The following is a 27640-nucleotide window of genomic DNA, read 5'->3' as shown; positions in this document are numbered from 1 at the left end:
TTGTTTAATTAAACGAAGAAAAAACTGTAATTTTGCTCATACATGTTTACCTTAGTAACATACAGACAGCTATTCTTTACATGTGCACAAAAAGTGTTGCATGCTCGCTCACATAATGAAAAATGGCGCACCCACTTGAGGGTTAAAGGACTCATTTTTGTGATTAAGCAGGTTATAGATAATGCAATCCAATATATGCTCCAGAAACAAGTCTAAATTGGCTACAGAAATATATTAGAGTAGCAGACAAAAGAAACATGTTTAGAACAGATTTATTTTCTCTTCCTTTATGGGGCACAATAAAAAGAATGTGAGAATGAAGGATAGCTAAAGTGTTCGGGTTACAAGGGGTACATCCAAAGGTTTAATTATCATCTCAAAATGTAATGTCACATAATTAATTTTTTGTTTGTCTGAAGGTACATGTCTGCAGTCCTTGTACACACTGAATTCCCATGTCACAGTACTGCAGTATTCTGTTATACAAGCCACAACAAAATGGTGCACACCATCTCCATTTCATCAATAGGCCGCACCATTTTCTTTTGGTTCATGTAACACTATGCCACAATGATGTAGTGTGAGGGTTTCAAAGTGTGCCAGGACTGCAGACATAAACCTGCAAGTAAACAAAAAAATTCTACTCTAGCTACAAATATCCATTATTGTATTAAAAGAAGCCTATGTTATAGAACATTCATTCCTGTGGCAAATACATAGAGTTACAGACCTTTGGGCAGCAGATTCTGAGTAGGTTAATGGCTCTGCCACAGTCCAATATATCATGTTCAAGTCCCAATAGAAAATTTGGAACTGCTTTCTTATTCACATAAAAGGCCCAATTCCAATAATCGCGAGTTCGTGACAGAGACATAGTTGGTCGAACACAAATAAAGAACTCTTCTTGGCTGTCATCTAGTTTACCTTCAAAGAGCCACAGCTCCACATACCTGCAAACAATTGGTCCAATTTTAAAATACAGTTTCAACAATATATCTTCAAATAGGAATACTCAAAAATTTTACTGTGGTTAAAAAGTAAATAAAATAAGTTTATCTACCATAAATAACAGGGAAAAATTATATTAGTTTAAACATAATAAATATCATCTACCACTGCTCCTTTTCGGCTTTTTGGAGCTCCAAAAAATTGCAATTGTGGGCAAATTTCTGTATGTTACACAGTTGTCTGAGAATGTCATGTAGCACTGATTTCAATTAGAAACTTTTCTTATCTGTTACTTTTGTTTAGCAAGTTCTATCACACTTTGTAATCAAGCCTGCCTGTCCACCTTCCTAATTTCCAGTAGCAGATGCCATGGAATATGTGTAAATGTTATAATTACACATTTAAAAGTGAATAACAGTGACTTAAAATAATACAGTAAATGTCATGAAATAACAAAGAATTTACATAATGAAACATCCTGAGTTTTTGTAAGTGGCCATAGTACCAAAGAGCGATGTAACTTATATTATTTGAAGAATAATTTTTGCTGTTGGTCATTGTAACAGTAGTCAGAATTTAACAAAATGATAAGTCATTCTAAAAACAGGAAAAGAGGATAGGGGATGGGGGGGGGGGGGGGATAGTGAGTGCACATCAGAGAGAGAGAGAGAGAGAGAGAGAGAGAGAGAGGGAGGGAGGGAGGGAGGGAGGGGGGGGGGTGTCTAAAATTAAAACTGAAGACAGAAAAACATGATGAAGTTAGGAGGAAGGATATAAGAAGGAAACATGAGCACCGACATGCACAGTAAGGTGTAGGAGACTAGGAGAGTGGCAGACGCAGGTATAGAACAGGGACTAGCAAAAACGGTGGCCATTGAGCCGTGCGTGGGTTGGGTTCCCCCCATCATGTATTTTACACCCTGTTTTTAATGTCCTTCCACCTCACTACATTAATTTAAATTACTACTGTCACTAAGTTGCTGCTCTGCCTGACCGTGACCAGCGCTAGCAGTGCATATCGGTATATCCCCTCTTGTAGTATCTTTGCTTGACTGCTATTACTTCCTGGTCATTGTCTGTCGTAAGAGAGTTCAGGTTGCGGGTTCGGGTCTGCCAGTGAGTTGGATCGCGTCTGGAGCGCAGTCCGGACCTGCCAGTTGGGGAATTGCAATGCGGCAATAGTGCAGTCGGGTTGGAGCAGCAGTGAGGTCTGTTTCAACATGGCTCGCCTGACCATTGCCACCACGCAATTACCTAAGAGCCTGTGGCCCATTGAACATTGGCTGGGGTGAGGAAGCACGCTTCTGATGTTTGAGCTAAGTACAGCTATTGACACGGTACACACGTACCATTTATTTTACATTTGATGCGAGTCTTTTGCCCTTTTGGGTGTTCTGTATTAATGTTGGACAATGCCGCTTTAGGCAGATAGTAGTTTTAGTGTGTTCCGAAGAAGGCGTAGTTATCCACCGCAAAACCTAGGTCAACAGCTGATTTCTATTTGCAATCGAGGCAGATTCTTTATAATCATTAAATTATTCACAATTGCTGACATGCTGCAATGTTAAAAGTTCTTAAGTTTTAAATTTATCTTTCAAGCTTAAACACTGTGGCCTTCTGCCTTTAAAAGATTATGGTAATATATTATAAAAATTTTGAAACTTAATTGTTGCCTTCACCCATTGGTATTGTGCCTTGTATATGTATGTTCTACCTGCTTAGCCTTAAGGCTTTCCACTTAGCCGTGATATGTTTTTTAATTTATTTGATTTGCCTCTTTAATTGCATTTTAATCTTGTTGATGTTTAAGATTTCTTGATGTTTAACATTCTGGCCTTCTGTCTTTAAAAGTCTATGGTAATATATTCTGAAATTTTGAAATTTAATTGTAGTCCTCAGCCATTTGTATTGCACTTTGCATATGTTTGCTGTTTCTTTTAATTATTTTATTGCTATCGTAATTGGATTTTTATCTTGTTGATTTGTTAAGATTTCTTGTTTGGAGGCCTTCAGCCGTGAAAGAGTTGCATTCGGTAAAGGTCCGGCTATGAGCCACTTTGGTTGTAAAGGTTATTAAATTACAATAAATGACAATTATAAGGAGAAACTGACCTCAACCTTTGGCCCTTTCCACAATCCTATTACCTGTTCTGCCCAGCGGGTTTGGCGGGCGTAACACTGGTAGCAGAATGTGGTTACGCTCGTGCTTACCAACCCCTAGTTGCGGTCAGTTTCACTCTTGTTTCTATTGTGTCTGTGACATCATATTGTTTGGTTTGCATTGTTTCACATATTAAGATAATGGCAGGCAGACAGTGTCCGGAAATCGGTCTGCTGAGAAGAGACCATCTCGTTTACGAGTTGGTAGTAAGGCGTCAACCGACGGAGGGCAGTGTTCCAGAATTGGTAGCACGTTCGCGCGCTGCCATGCTGCAGCCAGTTGACACCACGTTGGCAGTGCTCGGAAAGACAGGAGTGGCAAAATCGGTTTCCTTTAAGGCTACTGAAGGCCTTGAAGACATTATTTGTCTTCTAGAGGGAAGCCAACCAGGTGACAGTCAGCTGGATTGAGTGCGGGCACTGATAATGCGATAAGTTCAGACATTACCTTCTGGTCTTAAGGTAGTGGTAGCTGTTTGGTTGTCAGCTACGAATAGTCCCTTCAACTTTGGTCATTTTGTGAGGCTTAGCTCGGTGCCTTCTACTGTGTAGGGATGTCGATTGCCTGGGGCATGTTTCCTCTGCATTGTTGAAGTCTGAGCGGGTATCATGCTATTTTCGTTGCTGGCATAGCAATGACTGTGAATTTGTCATCTTGCTGGACTTAGGTCAGTCTCTTCCCAGGGCAGGGATGTCGAGTAGCTAGTGGGCGTGTTTCCTCTGCAGCGGTGGGTCCGACCGAGTGTTTCGCTTCTGGCATTTCTCAGCCACTGTCTTCTACCCTTTTCGAAGCTGCTATTAGTTTATTTCGGCATATCACCCTCAGGTTTTTGTTTGAAGAGGGGAGGTTGATCCATGCGTGGCTCTTGTTTCCGCCATCATGTATTTTACACCCTGTTTTTAACGTACTTCCACCTCACTATGTTAATTTAAATTATTACTGTCACTGAGTTGCTGCTTTGCCGGACTGTGACCGGCACTAGCAGTGCATATCGATATATCCCCACTCGTAGTATCTTTACTCGATTGCTATTACTTCCCGGTTGTTGTCTGTCGTAAGAGAGTTCGGGTCGCGAGTTCGGGTCTGCCAGTCAGTTGGAACACGTCAGGAGCACAGTCCGGACCTGCCAGTCGGGGAGTTGCAATGCGGCACTAGTGCAGTCGGGATGGAGCAGCAGTGAGGTCTGCGTCGACATGGCTCGCCCGACCACTGCCGACACACATCACATGAGCCGGGCCATGGTTTTGGTGGATCGTCAGTCGGTTGTCCTACTCAACGATGCGTTTAGGCTCGCCGATAGTTCATGAGTCAGCTGTGTGTGTGTGTGTGTGTATGTGTGTGTGCATCGACTCCCCATTTGTCCTCATGTGTGCTCATTTACTGTTGGGTATCGTTCAGGTCTTTGTGCAAGTGTTTGTCAGGTTGTGTGCGTAGTTGGCATTATTTCCTTTGACAAGTTATTTTAAATGTTGTCAGCGTACTGTCTCTGAGTTGTCGGTCGTCTCATCGGGCAACGTGTAACTGGTTCTCCGAGTGCTTCTGGACCCCTTCAATTACCATCTTGTGGAACTTGGGTCGTTCCTTTCCTAGTGCAGGGATGTTGTTTAGCCAGTGGGTGCATTTCCTCTGCATGGTTGGGTCCGAGCCATTATTTCCACCTTCATGTGCCTGCTAGCAGTGCAGTCGCGATGGAGCAGCAGTCGCAGACCGACCAGTGGCAGTCGGTAGGTTGCTGCGGACCAGGGAGGATATCTCTGTGCGGTGCAGTCGCTGGGTCCGCTGCCGGTCACCGCGCACTGTCGGAGTGTGTGTGGAGCTGTCCAATCACTATGAGCTTCATGGTCCACCATCCCAGGACGTCAAAGTTGAGTGGTGTTTTAAGTACCCAAGCCTCGTTCATTCATGTTTTGGTTCGTTTCAGTGGTTCGCTGTTTGGGAGGTTTTCCTGTGAGCAACACCGAGTGTTTGTACATATTTGACTGTGGATAATTATGTCTGTAACATTTTGTGTTTGAGTTCTCATGTACCGATTGGTGGCAAGCAAGTCGTCGTGTCGGTCGGTCCGTGGCTGTCCCTCGGTTGGGTTCCGACAGATCAAGTATAGTTGGGCTCACCACCTGTCTCACCTAAGTGAACAAGGGCAGACCGACCTCCCTGGAGGCTTCTGAGTGCCACCAGTGTTTAATTATCTGTTGTCAGCTATTTTAAATTCAAGGCTTATGATTTTTTTTTTATTTTCTTAAAAATTTTGCAAACTTAATTTTTAAATTTGTCTTTCATGCTTAAACATTGCGGCCTTCTGCCTTTAAAAGATTATGGTAATATATTTTAAAATTTTGAAACTTAATTGTGGCCTTCACCCATTGGTATTGCACCTTGCGTATTTATGTTGTATCTGCTTAGCCTTAAGGCTTCCCACGTAGCCGTGATATTCTTTTTAATTTATTTGATTTGCCCCTTGAATTACATTTTAATCTGGTTGATTTTTAAGATTTCTTGTTGTTAAACAAGTCTATGGTAATATATTCTGAAATTTTGAAATTTAATTGTGGCCCTTAGCCATTTGTATTGCACTTTGCATATGTTTGCTGTTTTTTTAAATTATTTTATTGCTATCTTAACTGGATTTTTATCTTATTGATTTGTTAAGATTTCTTGGTTGGAGGCCTTCAACTGTGAAAGAGTTGCATTCGGTAAAGGTCCGGCTATGTGCCGCTTTGGTTGTAAAGGTTATTAAATTACAATAAATGATAACTAGAAGGAGAAACAGACCTCAACCTTTGGCCCTTTCCACAATCCTATTACCTGTTCTGCCTAGTGGGTTTAGCGGGCGTATCAGCCATGAGCACTGCATTACATCAAGGAAAGGTATCTACAAATGTTCCCGAAGAGCAACATGTAATTCCAAGAATATAGTGTAGGCTTGAGGATGACAGAGGGCATGCACGAAATCAGCTGCAACACTGTTGTTCAAGTTTGCCACATCCTGAAGAGAAGGATGTGTATGATACTTCTTGTTCATATGAGTACAGAGTTGTTTATTGGTCACACCAAACAGAAGCCTGTGTAATAATTGCTTTTTCAAGTGGCCCTGCTCTTACTGGTGGTGGTGGTTAGTGTTGACAACGAGGTCATTAGAGACAGAGCGCAAGCTCGGGTTAGGGAAGGATTGGGAAGGAAATAGGCCGTGCCCTTTCAAAGGAACCATCCCGGCATTTGCCTGAAATGATTTAGGGAAATCACGGAAAACCTAAATCAGGATGGCCGGAGACGGGATTGAACCGTCGTCCTCCCGATGCTCTTACTGGAAAAGATGTATTTGTAACAGGACTAAAGGTAATGGATAGGAGCATAGGAAAGGCCACATAGAGGTTGTTCACTATCCATATAGGGCATAGGGTAAGGAGCAGGATTCACATACAGATTGCCTAGATGTTCCATTTGCTGTGTAGGTTGTAAATTTCACTTGGAAGATTTTGAGGACATTAATCGAGTCCATGTTATGACTTCGAATTAAGAAAGATGCCTCCTTGTGAATGATTAGCAGCTGTGTGTGATGTATTAGAAACACAGGAAGGTTTACAGACAAGTGGGAAGGATAACGTGTGTCTCTAAAAGGCACTTTGAAACATTCTACAAATTAGTTGTAGAGGATATGTATTATTTGTTGGTGGTAAGGCTCTTAGGAAGGGAATCGCTGGCAGCTATTAATGGTGAAATAGTCACTGATTGGTGACAAACTGTTAAGACGTCTTAATAGGTATAAAGCACTTGAGATTTCAGAATTTTTGATAAACTGGAGTAATTCATGTGAGTGTGACCTGCAAAACAGTTAGCAAAGGAGTTCCATTTGAATGCCCACAGATATGATGCACATCTGTTTATGAGAAAGAAGTGGTAGGTTTGCAGTGGTGTAAGTATTGGGAGAGGTACTGTATGATAGCAACATGGCAATGGTCATGGCACATGTTGGTGTCTAGTCAAGTTACATTAACAATGATAAGCAGGGAACAGGCAGTAATTGGTCAGTAATAGTGGAAATGTAGAGGTAGGACTATTGACTGTCCTTACTGCAAAGAGTAAGCTATGGCCTGTGCGGTACAGTTTCTGAGCCTTAAGGACACAATAGTATGTGTCTGTGCTTTTATGGGACTCAAAAGCAAGTTTAATAGTGACCTGGTACAGATATAGTTTACATGGGTGTAGTAATAAGTAACAGCAAGCTAACCCACCTAACTGAGTTTGCGAATCTTGGGGGGCAAGTAAGAGGAGAGTACACAGGGTGTAGTGAGGATTTAGAGGAAGGTAGATTCAGATGAAAGCTATTAGGCATGGCTCAAAAGATATAAGCAGGCACTGTAGGGAATGCTGGGTTTCAATTTTGAGGCATCATGGTAGAAAGTTTTGACCAAAGAAATGTCTGACAGCTGATGAAGATTTCTGTACATAATTACAATGAACTATCACTACAATTATGCTGGAAACATGGTCTGCAGGAAGATTGTTTTGGTTGGAATCAATTCTGAAGCTATAAATGGCAACACTTTCAGTAGCTGCGAGTTTGCTTATTATCAGGGATGGATCTAGGGAAGAAATGTGAGATTAGATTTGAGACATTTCCGAATAGTTATTAAAAAGATGAGCATTCCTTTACTTACTGATAGAGGTTTCTGCATGCAAAACCTCACATATATCATCAGATTTGCTTCTTCCACAGGTTAGTGCTGTTCACCTAAGCATATATAATGCATACCTGTAGAAGTTAGCACGTTATCCAAGTTTACATTATATACAAAAATTACATGAAAAACAGCTATGCTTTTCTGAACTATGCAGACGGGAGTTATCCATGCAATACATCTTTTGCTCCCATAGCCCTCCTAGCCTCCTCCTGTGTTAAACCACTATCCCTGTACTGCCACCCAACACTTTCCCCTTCCTCTGCCTTGTCATCCAATCCACATCTCCATGTCACTTTCATCGTGGACTGCACCCTACTAGCTCTGGTACCACTATTGGCTAACCATCCCCAACCCTTCTCCCTGCCTCCCATCTCTCTCTCCCTCTACACACCCCACCCGACAGACCCCCATCCAACTCTAGCCATCTGACAAAATGCTATCTCGGTATTTTGAGTCCATGCATCATAATGTAGGGGCATAGGTGGTGTGTGTGTGTGTGTGTGTGTGTGTGTGTGTGTGTGTGTGTGTGTGTGTGTGTGTACTCTAGCTCAGCAAAGGGTTATCTCAAAAGCTAGCAGCTGTTCTACCTCTTTCGTGTGTGCAGATCGATGACTTAATGCTCCTACTATCTTCTACTATTCAGTGTGTGGGGTTTTCTTTACTCCTAAATTATTTAGAATCAAGTGTTTGTGAGATACACAATATAGACAATATGGTGGGCAGTATAAAAATAAACCATATATCTCCATGTAAGAAAGTGAAATTTATTGGAAAACAGAAAGCATGTGGGAATTGTAAGGATGAGACATCAAAGCTAAATGAATGTATAACCAGTTTACAATTCATAATCGGCACTCTAAAACTGGATCCACAGGCAAGTGGAAAACAGTGACGGAATAAAACTGCATTCAGACCTATTTGAGATAAAAACTGGAGTACGACAAGGTGATGGACTCTCTCCATTGTTATTTAACTGTGCCCTAGAAAAAATAGTAAGAGAATGGAACAAGAAAATCAATAGTGGAATCCGACTAGGAACAAAAAACAAAGGCATCAAGGTTAATTGCCTAGCATTTGCAGATGATATGGCCCTACTAGCTGAAACATGGGAAGAAGCCAAAGAACAGATCCTCGAATTACAGAAACAAGCAGAGAAAATAGGCCTTAAAATTTCTTTTGAAAAAACCAAAATAATCACAAATATAAAAAAGCCAATGAAATATCTTAAAGTAAGGGACCAAAAGATCGAAATTGTTAAAGAATTCAAATATCTTGGTGAATGGATTAGCCGGAACGCCCTTGAGAAAAAAGCAATAGAATTAAGAAGAAACAAAGTTGAACTAGCCTTTCAGCTTACTAAAAATACTTATAATAAAAAGTCCCTCTCATGGAATTCAAAAATAAAACATTACAACACTGTCATTAAACCAGAAGCACTATATGCAGCTGAGACATTATCTATCACTAACCATGGCCCAATTGAAAGGCTAGAGATCAAAGAAAGAAAAATATTGAGAAAAATTTTAGGCCCCAAATTTCATAACGACAAACTAATTCATACCAAAAATGAAACACTCTACAAAACCACAGAAAAACTTTCGGATACAATGAGGAAAAGAAGAATTGAGTTTTATGGGCACATTCTCAGAATGAACCCAAATAGACTTACAAAAAGAATGTTTGACTACTTCAGGAATAAAAAATCCAAACCAAATTGGTTTATCCAAACAGAGAAAGACTTAAGAGAACTAGACATCACAGAAAAAATGCTCACAGACAGGACCGCAAAAATGATAAGCAAAGACAGAAAAGAGGGATTCCAGCTCCAAAATAGGAAGAAAAGAACGATTGTCATCTCTGATGAGGAAAGAAAAGCAAGATCAGAAAGAATGAAGCAGTACTGGGCGAAAAGAAAGGCACAGAACACACAGAAGTGATTGATTCAACGTACCCCAAAGTTGGGTGAAACGAAGAAGAAGAAGAAGAAAGCCATCTCACAAAAATTTGGTGGAAGGAACTGTAAGTAAACCAAAACGTGTGTGCACAAACAATTATAGTGTGATAATGGAAGATAGTGGAAAATAACGACATTGGTTAACAGAAAATATGTTATCACTTTTTTTTTTTTTTTAAGAAATACCACTAGGTATGGGGGAACATGCATTAATGTTAAAGCAGACATCAAACCCTGTTGCTTAAGGTTCATTGAACAGCTAGGAAAAGAGACTTCAAAATTTCTGCTACAAAACTAATTTAAATATAAATGTTATCTGTACAGAGAGATGCTCAGATGGAAACATAACTACTTTCCTTGAAAATCTTGAGAAGCCACTTCATAGTATAAAAATGTTTAGTAAAACAACTATGATGTGTGGTGACTAACACAGATTTCAACAAGAACTCAAAAGACAGATTGAATGTTGGGGCCTTGTTACAAATTTACAAAATACACATGACCTTTAAATCCCCTCCCAGAGTCACTAAATCATCCAGCTGTACTATAGATCAGGTAGTTCTAAATACAGATAAATATTTATACAAAACTGGAAATAAAAATACAGATTTCAGTGATTATTGTGCACAATTTATTGAATTCCGAACAGAGACTACTGGCAATACTGAACAACAAATAACAAGAAAAGGTAGAAATTTTAACAAGCAAAACTTAGAAAACCACAGATACTTACTAAAAATAAGGAACATGGAACGAAATGTACAACTGTGAAGGCACATGTAAAAAATTGACATGTTCGTGGAATTATTCTCACATACTTCAATATTTCATTTCCAGATAAAAACCAAAAGTTCAAAACTAGTAAAAGAAATGTTTCTTGGCTGACAACGAGCATTAAAATATCCTGTGTTGGAAAGAGGAGACTTTATGAAATATCAAAAACACAAAATGTTATTGAAGAATCGGTGGTGTATTTCAACAATTATGAGACAGTGCTACACAAAGTCTAAAAGAAGCTAAAAAAAAAAGACAAATGATTACCAATTATAATGGCCAGGGACAAAATGAAAGCCATCTGGAAGACAGCAAACAGCAAGTAGGAAATTAGCCTGCCCCCCCCCCCCCCCCCCCCCAAAAAAAGAAGGTAGACTTCCAGCTAGACAATCAATGATGGCAAACACATTACTAATCCAGATGAAGTAGCCAGTGCTTTTAATACATACTTTTCAAATAATAATGAACAACTATTCTGAGATATAAAATCTTTGAATAATGATTCTATCACATCACTAGCAAATCTAAATAGAAACCTTGACTCCCTATTTCTTCCCATTATAATGGCAATTAGTAAGTTAAGAACAAAATTTTCGACAGGTACGGATGAGATTCCATATTATGTCATTAGAAATGCAGGTGACCTCATTGCAGCACTATCAGTCCACCTTTTCAACACTTCATTCACAACTGGAATCTTTCCTTCTGCTTAAAGATAGTGAAACTCAAGCCACTGTCCAAAAATAGTAACAAAGTAGACATCACCAATTACAGACCTACAGCTTTGCTATCCATATTTTCATGAATACCTGAAAAAAATTCATAAGAGGTTGCTAGATTTTCCAGAAGAGGGCAACATATTATCCACAGTCCAACAAGGTTTCCAGAATGGCTGATCAACAGAGACAGTAATACACTAGACTGGATAATCCGGCCATTCTACACACGTATGGGTGTTGAATTAGCAAAAGCGCCATATTATTGAGAGAGTCTTAATTTTAGTGAAACACATATAGATTACACTGTGTTAAATCAAAAGATACACTCATTTTCATATAAAACTGAGTTCCTCAGTGTGTACACATACAGTAGCACCACTCACTATGAAACATGTCCCAAATTTTTAGTTGTTGCAACGAAGAGACGTGACGCACTTTTCAACACATAATGGCTTTACAGGCATTACATTGGTCGAGCAACTAGAGGCTGGATGTGGGTCAGCTTACTGAGAGGCTGGACTACTAAGATTCACCCGATTAACGAGAGTTTAGTGTATTTTGGAGTGAAGTGCTCCAAAAACTTGATAGTGGAGAAGAAAAAGTAACTGGCATGTGCCTTGATCTGTCTAAAGCCTCTGACATCACAGACCATATCCTGCTGCTGCAGAAGCTTGGCAGTATTGGTATCAAAGATACACCTAACAACTGGCTTAGATCATATCTTACAGGCTCCAAGCAAGTAGCAGAAATACAACTTCAAGAAGATAATAAATCAACCAGATACTATTCTGCTTACAAAGAAGTAAAGTATGGTATGCAACAGGGCTCCATAGTGGGTTCCACCCTATTTTTACCTTAATTTTCATGATGTCAAGAGAAATAGTGAAGAGGATATAAAAATTAAGATATCAGACACAGAAATTGCAAGTGTAACTAACACAAAATTTCTGGGGATCTGGTGCCAAGATAACCTTAGAGGAAGTACTCACCCTGATAGCATATTTAAGGGACTAAGTACCATGTGCCTGAATATTGTTGTCGTAAGTACTGCCTAACAGCTGTTTACTATGCTAATATACATTCTGTTCTGCAGTATGTGATCACTTTCTGCGATAATTTGCCATCCTGCCTAAAACTCTCCAGAATGCAAAAAACAACAGTGAGAATCATGGCTGGAATAAAAAGGAACAAACCCTGCACACAACTATTTACAACGATGGGGATTATTCGTCTTCCAAGTATTTACCTCGTTGAAAGTGGAATGTTTATTAGGTAATATACAACAACAAAATCTAGTGTCATTCTCAAAAATGAAAATCTTTATCATCATGACACAAACAGTAAACTGTCACATGCCAGAAATAAAAACCAGTTTGCGCCTAAAGGAATATTACATCTTGCTAAAATTATTTACAATAAGTTGCCAAAAGAAATTAAAGTAATAAATCATCTAAAAACATGAAAGCAGTGTTAAAAGCATATCTATTAATACATTGCTTTTATAATCTGGAAGAGTTCCTCGAAAATCTTTGAAAGCCCAAGAAAGTTTATTGTAAGTGTATAAGCCACATTCTTTATCACTTACAAAAATATTGAGTCAATATGACTATCTACTTGTAGCATGTAAAGACTGTAATTATTAATATTAGTTCCCTTGTAGCACACAAAGGCTGTAATCAATAATATTACTTTATTCGTATTTTCAGCTGTAATTTCTTAGTTAAAGTGGTTTAATTAACTCAGAGCTGAAAAAACTATATTCATTAATACATAGAAAACATCATGTAAACATGAAGATATAACTGCAGTGAACCGTTCAGTATCTGGTGTGCTGTGCTGTACATGTTAAGATTTAATGGACCAAATAAAAAATGGAAATACGACTACCTACTGATTGACAAACAGCTTCTTAGATGTACTCTAGTTTTTATGCAGCTTAGGGAAGAATATGTAACTTTTTAATAACTACTCTGTATCAATTTTCAGTCACTTGATATAAAGGACGCACAATGAAATTAAAACTGAAGACACTGTGTTGAGACTGACTATTAATTCAACAAAAATGAAGACTGTTACTCTAAGATAACAAAAGATAATTCAGAACATACCTATAACAATGTATAACATTTTTAACAAGTTTCAGTAAAGTATTTTATCTTGTACATAATGAAAAATGTACAAAAGTTGCCACAATTCGGAATATTTTATTATGGAATTAGAGTTTGTCAACATCATATTACATCAGACAAATGTACAACGACTCGAGCAACAAGAAGCAACATATTGCTTGGCTAAACAGTCCCAGCAGGAGGCATAAATAGTTCGTAATAATGCTGCAAACCAGTGTGACATATACATCAAAAGTACACACTGGATTCTTTGGTCATAATGTGAATAGAGTTGGAAATGTAGTGACATATAAATACTGATCCCAATGGATTTTGTAAAGATTTTACTTTATGTATATCACACTGGGTAATCAGCTAGTACATAGCACATACCACAGTATGAAGCATCTTCATTGCTACTACTACAATTATGAGGGTAGGGCCTAAATCAATGCAACTTCTTCTTCTATTTTTTTTTCTTTATTGAAGCTGCCAGCTGGGTTGGAAAATGCAACACATACAGATGAAAGGAATTACAGCACAGCACACATATAGCTGACGTGACCAACTGGGCCTAAGGGCTCTCAAAGTAGTCCCCTGCAATGTTCATCACACACTGCCAATGATGTGGGAGGTGCTGACAAAGGAACCTCCCCATCGCACCCCCCTCAGATTTAGTTATAAGTTTTCACAGGGATAGGCCATGAAAAACTGAACACAGATCAATCGAGAAAATAGGAAGAAGTTGTGTGGAACTATGAAAAAAATAAGCAAAATATACAAACTGAGTAGTCCATGAGCAACGTATGCAACATCAAGGAGAGTGTCGCCTTACGGGCGCTGTGGTCCCGTGGTTAGCGTGAGCAGCTGCAGATCGAGAGGTCCTTGGTTCAAACCTTCTCTCGAGTGAAAAGTTTAATTTTTTATTTTCAGACACTTATTAAAGTTCAGGCACTCACACATAATAAACTTCTCTCTCCAAAATTCCAGGACATGTTCAGATTTGCTTGGACATATGCAGGATTTGACGGTCTACACACGGAAACATTTGAAAACGTAAAAAACATATGTTTTGACAGAGCACAGGGAAAACTGTGCGACTGTGAAACTGTTGCATTCATTTGTTGCAGTTTATGTGACAAACTCTTATGTTTTCATCACTTTTTTGGGAGTGATTATCACATCCACAAGAAAACCTAAATCGGGCAAGGTAGAAGAATCTTTTTACCCATTCGCCAAGTGTGCAAGTTAGGTGGGTCGACAACATATTCCTGTCATGTGACGCACATGCCGTCACCAGTGTCATATAGAATATATCAGACGTGGTTTCCTGTGGAGGAATCGGTTGACCTATGAACTTGCGATCAAATGTTTTCGGTTCCTATTGGAGAGGCACGTCCTTTCGTCTACTAATCACACGGTTATGCGGTGCGGTCGCAAAGCACAGACACTAAACTTATTACAGTGAACAGAGACGTCAATGAATGAACGGTCAGATTGTAACTTTGCGAAAATAAAGAGAGTAAAATTTCACACGAGGGATGACTCGAACCATGGACCTCTCATTCCGCAGTTGCTCACTCTAACCACGGGACCACGGCACTCCTCAGCTTACATTGTCCTTGATGTTGCCTATCTTGCACATGGACTACTCAGTTTGTATATTTTGCTTATTTTTTCATAGTTCCACACAACTTCTTCCTGTTTTCTCGATTGATCTGTGTTCAGTTTTTCAAGGCCTATCCACTGTGTCAATTTATAACTAAATCTGAGGGGGGTGCAATGGGGAGGTTCCCTTGTGAGTACCAACTGCATCATAATCTGTCACACCATGTCTGAGTCAGGTCATCTGTTATCGCACAGCATTGGCAATATCCTCTCAAGTCTCAAACACCTACCACATAGTGTTTCCTTTACCTTTCCTAGTGCTCCAATTCTTCCTATTCCCAGCATCGCACCTGCTGCCATACAAATGCTGTTTAATGTGGTTTTGCATTGTCGTGCAGTATGATTGCACTGTCCACAAGATCCAGACATTAGTTCCAAATTCCACATCATACCTGTCACACCAGGAAGTCTCTGTAGTACTCTGCATTCACTGCTCTGCCATGTGGGACAAAGTGGCACACAATGACACCCCAGATGCCACACGCAATGAACACCATGAATTTCACAAGTGATGGATTCTGATGGAACTTCTAGTGTCTTGGTAATCTGGCAAGTCACCATTCCCCAGACTGACCTTTGAATTACAATTCATATGCCCTGACCCAAAATTCATCAATCCAATTATTCATGACAAGAACTGGTCGCTGTCCTGTTGCCAGTGTGCTAGGAGGTTAGAGCATATTGCATATCTCACTCATTGTTGAACTTCCGTCAGTTCATGCAGTACCCACTGTGATGCAATTTTTCGCAACTGCAGCCCTATTCGCAATATCCTGTCCACTTGCCCCCTCTAACTCCAGTAGTGTCCATCATCTGTCTTCCTCCAGAAGCTGCTTTATGATGGCAAATGCCATGTCAGTCCACACACTGGCAATTTGTCCAACACATAATGAGGGCATTATTCCCAAGCACTTCCACCAATTCACCGTGACATTCTCATGCATTTCTACCTCAGAGAATGGCTATTTTGATGTATGTGCACTGCTTAACACAAGTTACTTCCATCTCGCATGATGCTCGCCACACAACTGATTTTGCAGCTTACTCTGTGCTAGTACCAGCAATCACAGAGCCATCTGTTGTTGTGAGTGCACACTACACCTGTTCAGCTTCTCCATGAAGCACTTTGTGATCTGCACACATATCTGCAAGAAAAACGGCAGTTGCAATGACTTTTGCCCCAACCCTTATATTGTTTATTATTATTATTATTATTATGGATCACTGCAATCCACAACTCTTCTACTGTTGCTATCATCCAGTAGATCCAGAAGAGTTGTGTAGTATTCATCAGTTACTGTTTTTCCTTTTGGAAGTCAAATAATAAGAACAACCTTTGTATCAGATAAAACACTTACCATAATATTTAGGACAGATTAAACTGACTTCACCTTTTTTGGTGATACACAACAAGACCCAACCTCCTGCTTTGATTTCTGTTCTATTTCTGGTGAGCAGTGGTGGGTACATCACTCAACTACAGTGACAAACTGGCACACTTATTTTTAAAATGGTTCAATCATTTCTGAGACATTAGTTTCAGAATGCATTCAGTAAGCAAGTTAATCACCTTGCTCCAAGCTTTCTCAGACTTAATTCATGATATAAAATGAGTCATACTATATCTTCTTGTAAATATTGGGTTGGTGCATAAGTTCACAGCATTTTTTCATAAGCTTAATAAACACAACAGATACACATAACATAGACTTTAGTCATCAATAATATATTCTCCTTCACTATTTACAACACTCTGCCAATGCTGGGGTAACTTTCTAATTCCACGACTCTAAAAATCACTCAGTTTTGAGGTAAGGAACTCATAGAGCAATGTTCAAAGTGCGTTTTCATATGGAAAGGAAGTTCCTTGAAGTTCGTTCAATAGAGACTGAAAAAGGTGAAAATCTGAGGCCACAAGATCAGAAAAATCATCAGGTGGCTACATGTAAGTCTCTGCTTGCTCGTCATAAAATGGCTCAAGAACAATAGTGACCATTCCTGTCCTATATTGTTAGTGGTGTTTGCAGAATGACTTCCCAACCCAACTCCTGCATAGCGTTTTTTATCAGTCTAGCAGAATCCAGGCAGGCATTATAGTGGAGTAGCATCACTTCGCACAGTCTTCCTTGTCACTGTTCCTGGATTGTGTCTGCGAGATGTCTCAGTTATTGACAATAAATGGTAGCAGTGATGGTTGCATCTCAGGGAAGCAATTCATAGGCACCACACTATCATTGTTCCACCACATTCATAACATTATCTTTTGTGGATGCGTGCAGGTCTTTGTCCCTGCTACTTTGTTTGGGTTCAGCCATTCCTTTCTCTTCCTTATATTAGCATAAAGACACCTCTTCTCATCATCAGTAACAATACAGGATAGGGATGGTCACTATTGTGCTTGAGCCAATTTATGATGAGCAAGCAGATATGTACATATGGCCAACCACTGATTTTTCTGATTTTGGTTTAGAGCACGTGGTACCCACATACCTGATTTTTGAACCTTCCCCACTGAATGCGAAAGTTGCACAATGGTGTAATGATCACAGTTCATGAGACTTGCCAGTTCTTGAGTACACTGATGTGGATTAATGTGTTTAAACGATCTTCATCAAACTTCAAAGGTCTTCCTGAATGTGGAGAATCACTAATTTCAAAATAATCCTCTTTCAAATGAGAAAATCATTTTCCTGCTGTGCTCTGTCCAATGACATTATCCCCAGACATGATGTAAATGTTTCCAGCTGCCTCTGCCACTTTCATCACTCTACTAAACTCCAACAGAAGTATATGTTGGAAATGTTCCAATTGCTCCACTTGGCACTCCATTTCCTAGCATTCGCAGCTCTACTCACTATCTCCACATGGCAAAATGACAATATGTAAACACAAATGGCAATAATGAACTACAAATACAAAATGACCAATTGATAAATAAACTCACAGCAACCAGAATACTAACATGCAAAACAGAAACCCTATGAAGTTACGCACCAACCTCATATGTGGTATTAGCTATTTCATATATCTTTAATTGCTATTTCATACACCTTTAATTGTCAATTACCCACCTCTATATTGTGAAACACCTAAATGTTTTCATAATTATATGGTTGCAGTTATGGGCCAGACTTTATACGGATCACCTTCAAGAGACGTATGGCACATCTGAATTCACTCACTCTTTTCTTAGCGGCTGAAGATGACGAAATATAGTCACATACATACATCTTCTGTCTTTTAATGAAGTTCTTTTTATGATAAAACAAACTGAAGAATTTTATTACCGCAGGATATTCTAGTTTAACCATGTAACCAAAACATTCTCAATATGATTACCTGGAAAGAAACATATGAACAGACTATTCTGCACACCAACTGACACTTGACTTGAATTATTGTGCAACATGTATCAACATAAAAAAAAAAAAAAAAACATTTATATCAACACCATCGCTCTGCCAGACCAAGAAACTTTTCATCTTGATCTTCTCTTTACCCATATCTTTTTCTATATTACATCTTCATCCCCTTCTTTTCTGAAAAACAATTCTCTTATTTACTGAAAATCTCATTTTCCAACATCAGCTGGTATGAATAATCTTTATTATTACTATCAGTTCCAGTTGTCAAAAATCATCATCAGGCACATGAAGTTTTGTGATCACAGTTTCTCTGAGTAAACATATGGAGTTCAGACCCATTCTACAGTGTGTCCAAGAAGCCCCAGCACACCTCTAGACTTTGTACAATTGGGGTAATAAATAAGTGTTTTATCGTGTTCCTGTTTTGAAGCTGACAAAAAGCACTGTGCACAGACAGGGCAAAAAGTGATAAAGATAATGAGTACATTTAGAGATCACTTCGGCAAGGCCCCACCTTGTAATGCAACCCCACTTGATTAGAAGAAACGTGCTTTTGTTTCAGAGATCTGTCAACGGCAGGCCCCAAAGCAGATGTAAGAAATTACAAGAGGTAATGTGTTCCAATGTTGAGCAATCAACTGAGCAGTACCTGCTGAAATTAATTCTCAACACCATATGATCACATCAACAAAAATTCAAAAATAAAACGATTTATCAGCAGACTGATGTACATGAAAAAATTATTGATAATAATGTGTGTGTGTGTGTGTGTGTGTGTGTGCGTGCGCGCATGTGTGTGTGTGTTTGCAGTTTATGGGCACTCAGTGGCAAGGTTAACAGTGGCTTTATGAAAATTAGTGGGAATGGATGTGGTTAAAATGTCATAAAACAAGTAATAGTATGTCTTGCTGACTTTACTAGATGCCGCTTATCATCTGTCATTTCTGGCCATGCTTCTTCCTGTCCATGCATGATTCTGTACCTCAACAGTGAGGTGTAATCATGTATGGGGTTGGCATAATGGACTATCTGTTATTGTGACAAGCCTTCTTGGCTGCTTTATATCTGCCATTTTCCTTTCCTGAACAGTGAGTTTCAGCCTGCCATGTTTTGTTCACAGAATGTCCAAATGCTGTGTTGCTCAAGATTGTTACTTTCTGGCAAATGTGTGATATACTGAAATTCACAGTGGAGTAGTAGATTTTTCTGGTTTAAATGAAATCCCCATTATGTGCAAGAGATGGAAAAGAAAGCACCTCGCAATACACAGGACGAGATGTCATCACAGTACTTGTTAAGAGCATATTTTTTTGAAGGGTACACTGTTAATATCTCTGTTTGAAGACAAAGGAATGGTGGACCACATGCGGTTACAGCGGGGTGGTGGTCCAGCACATTTTGCTATTTGAGTGTGATTTCCTTGATGAACAATTTTGAGACCACAGGATTAGACGTAGTTCAGTAACTTGTCGAACCACACTGAAACTATGAAACCCAATCCTTAACATGCCAGACAACTCATTATGGGGAATAATCAAGCACCATGTGGCCCAATGTTAATACAACATTAATGAAGAACTGCACAAAAGTGTTGAGAAAGCCTTTTAAAACATAATTCCTGAGATGCTCCACAAGATATCAAAGAGGACATGGAGATACTTAGATCTCAGTGTCAGGCATGGTGGTGCACACATAGATCCACTTGTCCAGTGTTTATGTCAGTACTCATATATATTAGCCACTGTTTAGACGTATGAGTGGGGACTTTCAAACACACTGTAGATAACGTCTTGTAGAGTGGGACAGAGTCGAATGGACATATCCACATTGAGGCTGTGATTGAAAAGCTTTCTATGTCTGATGATGATTTGTGACAATTGTAACTGATAGCAATGATAAAAGTTTTCATAGCTGCTGATGGAGGTACAACACGACTTTTGATATCTACAAGCTGTGGGGCACCAACTGCTGCAAATATTTCAATTCTCTAATCACAGAAGTTCAAATAATTATTAAAATTTTCCATGCTGTAATTCACTCAATTTATACATTACTTCAGTTATAGGTTTTTCCTCATAACTGCTATTGACACATCATTTTCAGGCTCTGTATCCTTTAAATCAACACTTACTTGAGATAAATGGAAGTCCCTGCATGCAGCATAACAGTAAGCAGGGGAGCTGTGATTGGGCACACTGCTTGCATAGCAGCATCATGAAGTTGTGACAACAAGTAAGCAGTGGTGGTGGTATGCTGTGACATGACATGTGAAATGCAAAACAGTTGAGGCATTATGAATCGCCTGATGGAGTTAGCTAATGAGAGAAGACTTCCGCTGAACTTTTGTCTGAGTAGTTCACCCCGATAGAGGCAAAGATAATGACGTACACACTCAGAAATGGCCTGTAATAAAAACACAATGAATCAGTTGTGGCCTACTTATACTGTTCTGGATTGATCCATTATTTACTTTAAGAATAACAACAAGCGATTTTTTAAAAAAACAAGTAATGACATTTATTTAAATACATATAAATGGACTTCAAAACATTAAAGCTCAAAAATAATGAAAGAATACACTCGTTTCCTCAAACTTCATAAATGTGTAACCAAACAGTGGAAAATCTGGGACTGAATAACAACAATACAAAAAGGATAGATTGCCACTCACCGCATAGAGGAGGCTTTTAGTGGCAGACAGGGTAATGAAAAAGAGTGCTAGAATTTATTCAGCTATCAGACTAAGTCCTCCATCAGTTGTACAAAAGAAAACTCACAATAGCACAAGTGACACTCACTCTCATAACTTATATTATGAGTTTCTCACTCTCCTTACAATATCTTTTAATGACTTTTGCAGCTCTCATTGTTCTCCTCTACCTTTCCCATTCACAAAATTCATTCCTTTCCAAAATATACTTTTGCACTCCAAAAACGGAAGGCACACACATCCTGTCTGTCCTTTGAAACCATTTCAAAAGTTAATAGTTCAAAGTTTGTATTTGTGGGTGTAACGCCAACCTCCACTGGCCCCTTTGACTTTGGCAGGAAACTTTTTAGCCCCTCAAACACACACACAGTTTTTACAACTGTCTGTTCCTCACACACCTGGACAGTATAATCCATCACGCTAACTACATAGCAACAGGCCAAATAACACCTCTAAATATCAAAGACCAATGGCTATCCATCTTCACAGGAACAATCACACATTCTTCTTCTCCTTGTTTTGAAAAGTCACTAACACAACCACACTAGTCGTCTCATGGTTGCTGAGTTCAAAGCACCATTACATATATATCTTGCTTTACTGGATCAACATCTGCAACCTGTTGTAGAAACGAATGCATCACAGAAATCACCAAAAGCTGCTGTAATGCATGTGTATTCATGGGCAACCAGTTTTGGTCAAGCTAACATCTACAAGTCATGGATGCACATCACGTAGAAGGAAGGTTCCTTGGCATCAAATAAACGATTATTATTGGTCACTACAACTGATAGTAATTATGTCTGGTGCTTATGAACCCTCCTTTCACATGATATAATGTTCATCAGTGACTTGAAGATGATCATTTTACCAAAACTGGTTGTCCACACACACACACACACACACACACACACACACACACACACACACACTACAGCACCTTTTCTCCTGTGATGCTGTTCTTTACACACACTGAAGCTCTGGAATTATGTTGTCTGAAAATATTTTGATATTCAAAAGCGTCCTTGTTCTATTAAAGACACTAATTGTTTCCTGGGTTATCCGAGTTTGGTGCCTGTCCCATTACCACCACACACTTTCCTAGCAATCATTGATACCGCCTTCCCCTGTACCAACATTTCCACAAACGTTATCTGAAGAAAAGTACTCAGACAGCTATTAGCAAACACTAGTAATGAGTGTGTCCATCCTTCACCTTTATGATGGGTTAAACTCTGCTGAGGACACTTTCTATTAAGTGTCTGAATGTCTATGGAGGAATGGCTGCCCATTCTTTCTCAAGAGCTGAAACCAGAGAAGGAAGGTAGTGATGTTAGACACTGGGGTCTAGAGCAAATTCGATATTCTGAAATATCCCAAAGGTGTTCCATTGGATTCAGCTAGAGACTTTGGACAAGCCAGTCCATTTCAGAAATGTTACTGTCCACAGACTATTGCTCCACAGATGGTGTTTTATGACAGGTCCATTATAATACTGATACAAACTATTATCATCTCCAAACTGTTCCTCTACTATATGCAGTACACAATGCTGTAAAATGTATTCATATTCTTCTGCATTTCGTGTTTTATTAAGCACACAAGGGGATCACATCCTAACCATGAAAAACACCACCACAGCATAACACCACCTCCTCCGTACTTCACTGTTGGCATTGTACATGATGGCAGGTAAAGTCCTCCAGGCATCTGTCAAAACCAACTCCCACAGAGCAAAGCATGATTAATTACTACAAATAACTTGATTCCAGTCATCCCTGTCCATTGGATTTGCCCTTTACACTACCTCAGCCATCTCTTAGATTGATTACAGAAATAGTGGTTTATTAGGAGCTTCTCGATCATTGTACATCATTCTTTTTAACTCCATATACACAGTCCCTGTGCTAGCTGGACTTCTGGTTTGCACTGTGGAACTCACAAATGATAGCTACCGTTGATACCATGTGATTTTTCAACAGTCAATCTCTGCAATGGTCAACAGCTCCTGCCCGTCAGTACATGAGGTCTGCTGGTCTTGGTTTAGCTGTGGCTGTTACTTTGCATTTTCATTTAACAGTTACATCACCAACAGCTTAGTTGGGCAGCATTAGAAGGTTTGAAATGTCCCTGATGTTGTATTGTATTGTAAGGAACTGGGACCTAGAAACAATGGAGAGGTTTCATCCCCGCCGTAGCCCTCTACAGCAGTCCACTCACCCCACCGCTGCCCCCCACACCGAAGCCAGGGTTACTGTGCGGTTCGGCCCCCAGTGGACCCCCCCCCCTCCCCCCCCTCTGGGAACGTCTCACATCAGATGAGTGTGTGACCCCAATGTTTACGTGGTAGAGTGATTATGGTGTACGTGTACGTGTAGAAAGTGTTTGTGCAACAATTGCCGACATAGTGTAACTGAGGCAGAATAAGGGGAACCAGCCTGCATTGGCCAAGGCACATGGAAAACCACCTTAAAAACCATCCACAGACTGGCCAGCACACTGGACCTCAACACTAATCCGCCAGGTGGATTTGTGACGGGGACCGGCACGCCTTCTCACCCGGAACGCAGTGCGTTAGACTGCACAACTAACTGGATGGGCTCCCTGATGTTACTTAGGTGTCATCCAATGACAATTCCACATCTGAAGTCACTGAACTCTCCTAACAGACCTATTCTGCTCTTACTGCTTCTCTACACAATTCTCTCCTCCTCCTATTAGACTGGCAGGTCTGCCTCTTGTGACATCTAGTGGTCAATTCTGCATTTGACGTCTAGATACTTTTGATCAGATAGTGTACATTGTCTGACTGTTGCTAAACACTGCCAACATCCATCTGATATCAAAGTTATGACATCCTTACTGCTAACCTCAATTGCCCTCATACTTACTTACAATTATTATTTCGTCTCTAAAGAGCAGAGAGATAACAGGTACTGGCAACACAATGGATCGGTCCTCATGCAACTTTTCATTGCTCAGTTAGGGAGGGGTTTCCTGTATCTATAGATCTTTAGCCTCTAACATGGTTTTTGACACACTGGCAATATTTTCCTTAAATGGTCATGTTATGACACTGAAGTGTTGGTAATTCTTGAAATCACATTTCAATTTCTAAACCTCATGCCACCTTCTTCAATTTTGACATTCTTACTGAAGACTGGCCTCAAGTTTGGTACACATTAAGCCAACAAAAACCACCAAACCTGAACTTGACAGTTGCCACCCTTTTGCAAATGAAACATTTCTGACATTTGTGCCAAATTTAACCATTCAGAAGCTGACTCCTTACATAAATACACTGACAATCTAACCTCTTTCTTCACTGCTCATACATATCCCATCAGGTTAGGTGGAAGGCAATTTCCCACGTCACATTACTCAAATCTGGAGCTAATGATTCCTATAAAATAATAATAATAATAATAATAATAATAAACAAAGGAATACGCCATGGCACCCTAGGTGCCAGGCACTGATGACATCATGCAAAACATATAAATCATGTGTGTTGCACCAAGCTCAGACCCTAAAATTCAGATTGTAGTGTTTCGAGAATTTCCGTGTAAATTCTAGAACTACTCGGCCTACTACCGCTTCGAATACATGAGATTTTAAATATAAGTGTGAGGGAGCCTATTCACTCCACATGAAGAGGATAAGATGTGTATTCAGATTCATAGTGAGAAGAGGAATGGTTACTAAACCAACTCTCTCATAAATGTTATTTAGTTGGTTTCTGGTAGTCCTATATCTATGTTCTGCAGACAATTCTGTTTGGTTTCGAGTCAAATACATCATCAATCGATGAGTACAGTGACACTAAAGTTTGTATATGTGATCATCACATTACAAAAATAAGAAAATATTATTTTTTGCCTCACACGTTGCAAAGCGTTAGAACGTGGCGACCTGTGTGGAAGGGCAGAAGAAAACAGGAATTTTGAGATGAAAATGAGATAAGAAGATATTGTGTGTTGCCATAGCAACCGAGCACAACAAGACCAAAGATCCAGTCCACAGAATTGGATTCTGCCTAAAAATTCAAATGGTGAAAAATAGTAACTGTACAAAAAGGGAAGGCGTAAGAAAGTAATAACACTAAAAGAACAGGGAGAAGATCTCGGCGTATTAAACTAAGAAGAGATATGCCGAGAACAATTTGACTAAGAAGATCTGGTGTGGGGAGTATACAGCTCTCACACATTGTGAGTACGCAGACGCAGAAACCAACATCTGATGCCACCGGCACCAGTTGCTGTTCACCGGTGCTGACCTACTTCCACATTCGCTCACCGATGCCTATGTAGAAACCAACAACTGATGCCACTGGTACCAGTTGCTGTTCACCAGTAGTGGTTACACATCCGCTCGCCGACGCAGCCTAAACTCTATGCCAGGTGAGTGTAAAACAGAACTTTATTGTTTTAGTACAAACTAGTAAGAACTTTTAAGTGAACAATATTATTGTAGTTATTATACTCAAAGTTGAATTTTTTTAATGATTACCAGATCTAAAGATAATAAGAATATGGATAACTTAGGGCAACTGGAAAAAACCAAGAACCAGCTATGGCTACGAGAGTCAGAAGAGAAATGCCAGACCTAATCAAAGTTCAAAATGCTAAATTAGATGCACTGAGTGCAGATTCAGTGGCTTTAAGAAAGGAACTAAATGATAAACTAAAAGCCCAGAGTTTACAATTAAATAAAGCTTCTAATGCTCAGAATGAAACTCTAAAGAAAGAACTAGGCTCAGTAAATTCTCAATTAAATTTGCTAAATGAAAAAGTAGAATCGCAAAACAATGAATTCGGTAGTTCATGCGAAACCATGGGGGCTTTAAAGACTGAATTTGACAATTTAAATAATAAGGCAGAAGATTTGAAATTTGAATTAAAGAATGAAGTAACTAACTCTTTAAACCTCCATGTAAATCAACTGTTCACTGACTTTAGTCAGAAACAGAATGATCAATTACAAGATTTAGCAAAAAAGTTAGAATTTGATGATGAAGAAAAATGTAATACTGTAGAATCAGAAATCAATGAAAAGTTGGGATCATTTGAAAATGTATGCAATGTTAAGTTTGATGCTGTAAAGCAGGGATTGCCTACTTTAAAAGATAGTATTGAAAAGCAAGATAAGTACAGCGAATTAATACCTGTCATTCAATTGCAAATTACAGGTGTAAGTACATGAGTAGACAGTGTAGAAAGAAGCTTCAAAGAGAAGATCGCAAGCTCTGATATCATAAATGTTGGTAGTCTGGAGAAGCAGGTAGAGAAAATTATAGATCGGAAAGTCACTGAGAGAATAACATCCAGGAATGCATCGCCTATGGCTTCTTCCAAATTTACTGATACCAGGAAGAGCACAGATGAACTCTGGAGACAATTCAAACTTATCCAGGATAGAGTAGAATATAGAATAACTTCATCTAATGTGGTACTGACTAGAGAAGTGGTGATTGTTTTGCAGTGGGGAGACTTTCAAACAAAATTTAACGAGAAGTACTGGTCTGCACTTGCTCAAGTGAAGTTAATATCAGATCCATGGGATCCGGGCAGAGTCATCTATCCCCCAGGGACGTTAACACTCTGAGTTAACGGGCAGAGTGACGACCATCGGATCCCGAGTTGTTTTCGGTGTTTCTTCCAAAATAGATTTCCTGCACCAAATTCCCTTCAAATCTCAAGCTATTCTGTCATCTATTTCTGAATTCTTAAACTACCCTATAATCTGATTACCTAGGAAACTGGATATGACTATAACCTAAGGACTGGCTTAAGAGAATCACGGATAAAAGGTGATCTCCAGACGAAATAAACTGAATGAGATATTATGTTTCTGGAAAAATATAGTATCAGGTGAATATTTGAGCAACTGTTATATGATAGTGTTTAGATTTTTTATTTTGTGTAGCATATTTTATACCTTTTATAAGATGTGATGTAGATGGGAGGGTTTGTATCAGTTTTGGAAAGCAGTGGGTATTGTGGATAACAGCATGCAGCATGGTTTACGAGAACACATAAATCATGACTAACACAAAACACACACCACACCTTTTTAACAACCCTCGCAAACAAGTGAGTCTGATTCTTCACCATTTGCCATTTCCATAGGGTTGCTAAGATTTCCTTCGGGGACCTCAAGAATGAAGGTGGGGATGTCCATTCTGTAGGAGGCGATTTAACACCAAACCTCCTCCAGCTTCTCACTCAAGTACCGGCAAGGTACGGATCCTGGGGAAGGGGGGTGGGAAGGGTTTCCTGTCTTTGGGGCTATCTTCTTTCTCTTCTTCGATCTTAGCAACCATTTCTATTTATTTCCTTTCTTACTTCTCTTTTGAGGACCTATCTATTTTTTCACTCTTTCCATATTCATCTACTTCTATCGCAGAAGTCCTCCTTAGTTTCTGTGGTTACCAATAACCTACATCTTATAGGCCAGAGAATAAGACTACACGAACACACATCTGCATACACACAAAGCTACACTTAAACTCAAACATTAAAATTACCTACTCAGAAAGGAAAGGGGGAGGG

The 27640-nt window shown here is 39.4% G+C and overlaps 1 protein-coding gene across 2 annotated transcripts in view; it reads right to left on the bottom strand.

Annotated features, from left to right (window-relative positions):
* Positions 1-27640, bottom strand: part of LOC126263729 (gamma-tubulin complex component 6) — a 259126-nt gene that overhangs the window by 94874 nt on the left and 136612 nt on the right. For both annotated transcript variants that reach the window (XM_049960887.1, XM_049960888.1), the window contains 2 exons: positions 20511-20782; positions 731-950 (listed from right to left, as the gene is read on the bottom strand). In XM_049960887.1, the coding sequence (XP_049816844.1) occupies positions 731-950; positions 20511-20782 (492 nt within the window). The remainder of the gene's footprint in view (positions 1-730; positions 951-20510; positions 20783-27640) is intronic.

This window comes from Schistocerca nitens, chromosome 6 (genome assembly GCF_023898315.1).
Source record: "Schistocerca nitens isolate TAMUIC-IGC-003100 chromosome 6, iqSchNite1.1, whole genome shotgun sequence".
Classification (NCBI taxonomy): Eukaryota; Metazoa; Arthropoda; class Insecta; order Orthoptera; family Acrididae; genus Schistocerca; species Schistocerca nitens.
Note: the sequence above shows the minus strand (reverse complement) of the source record. Positions and strands in the feature narration are given on the sequence as shown.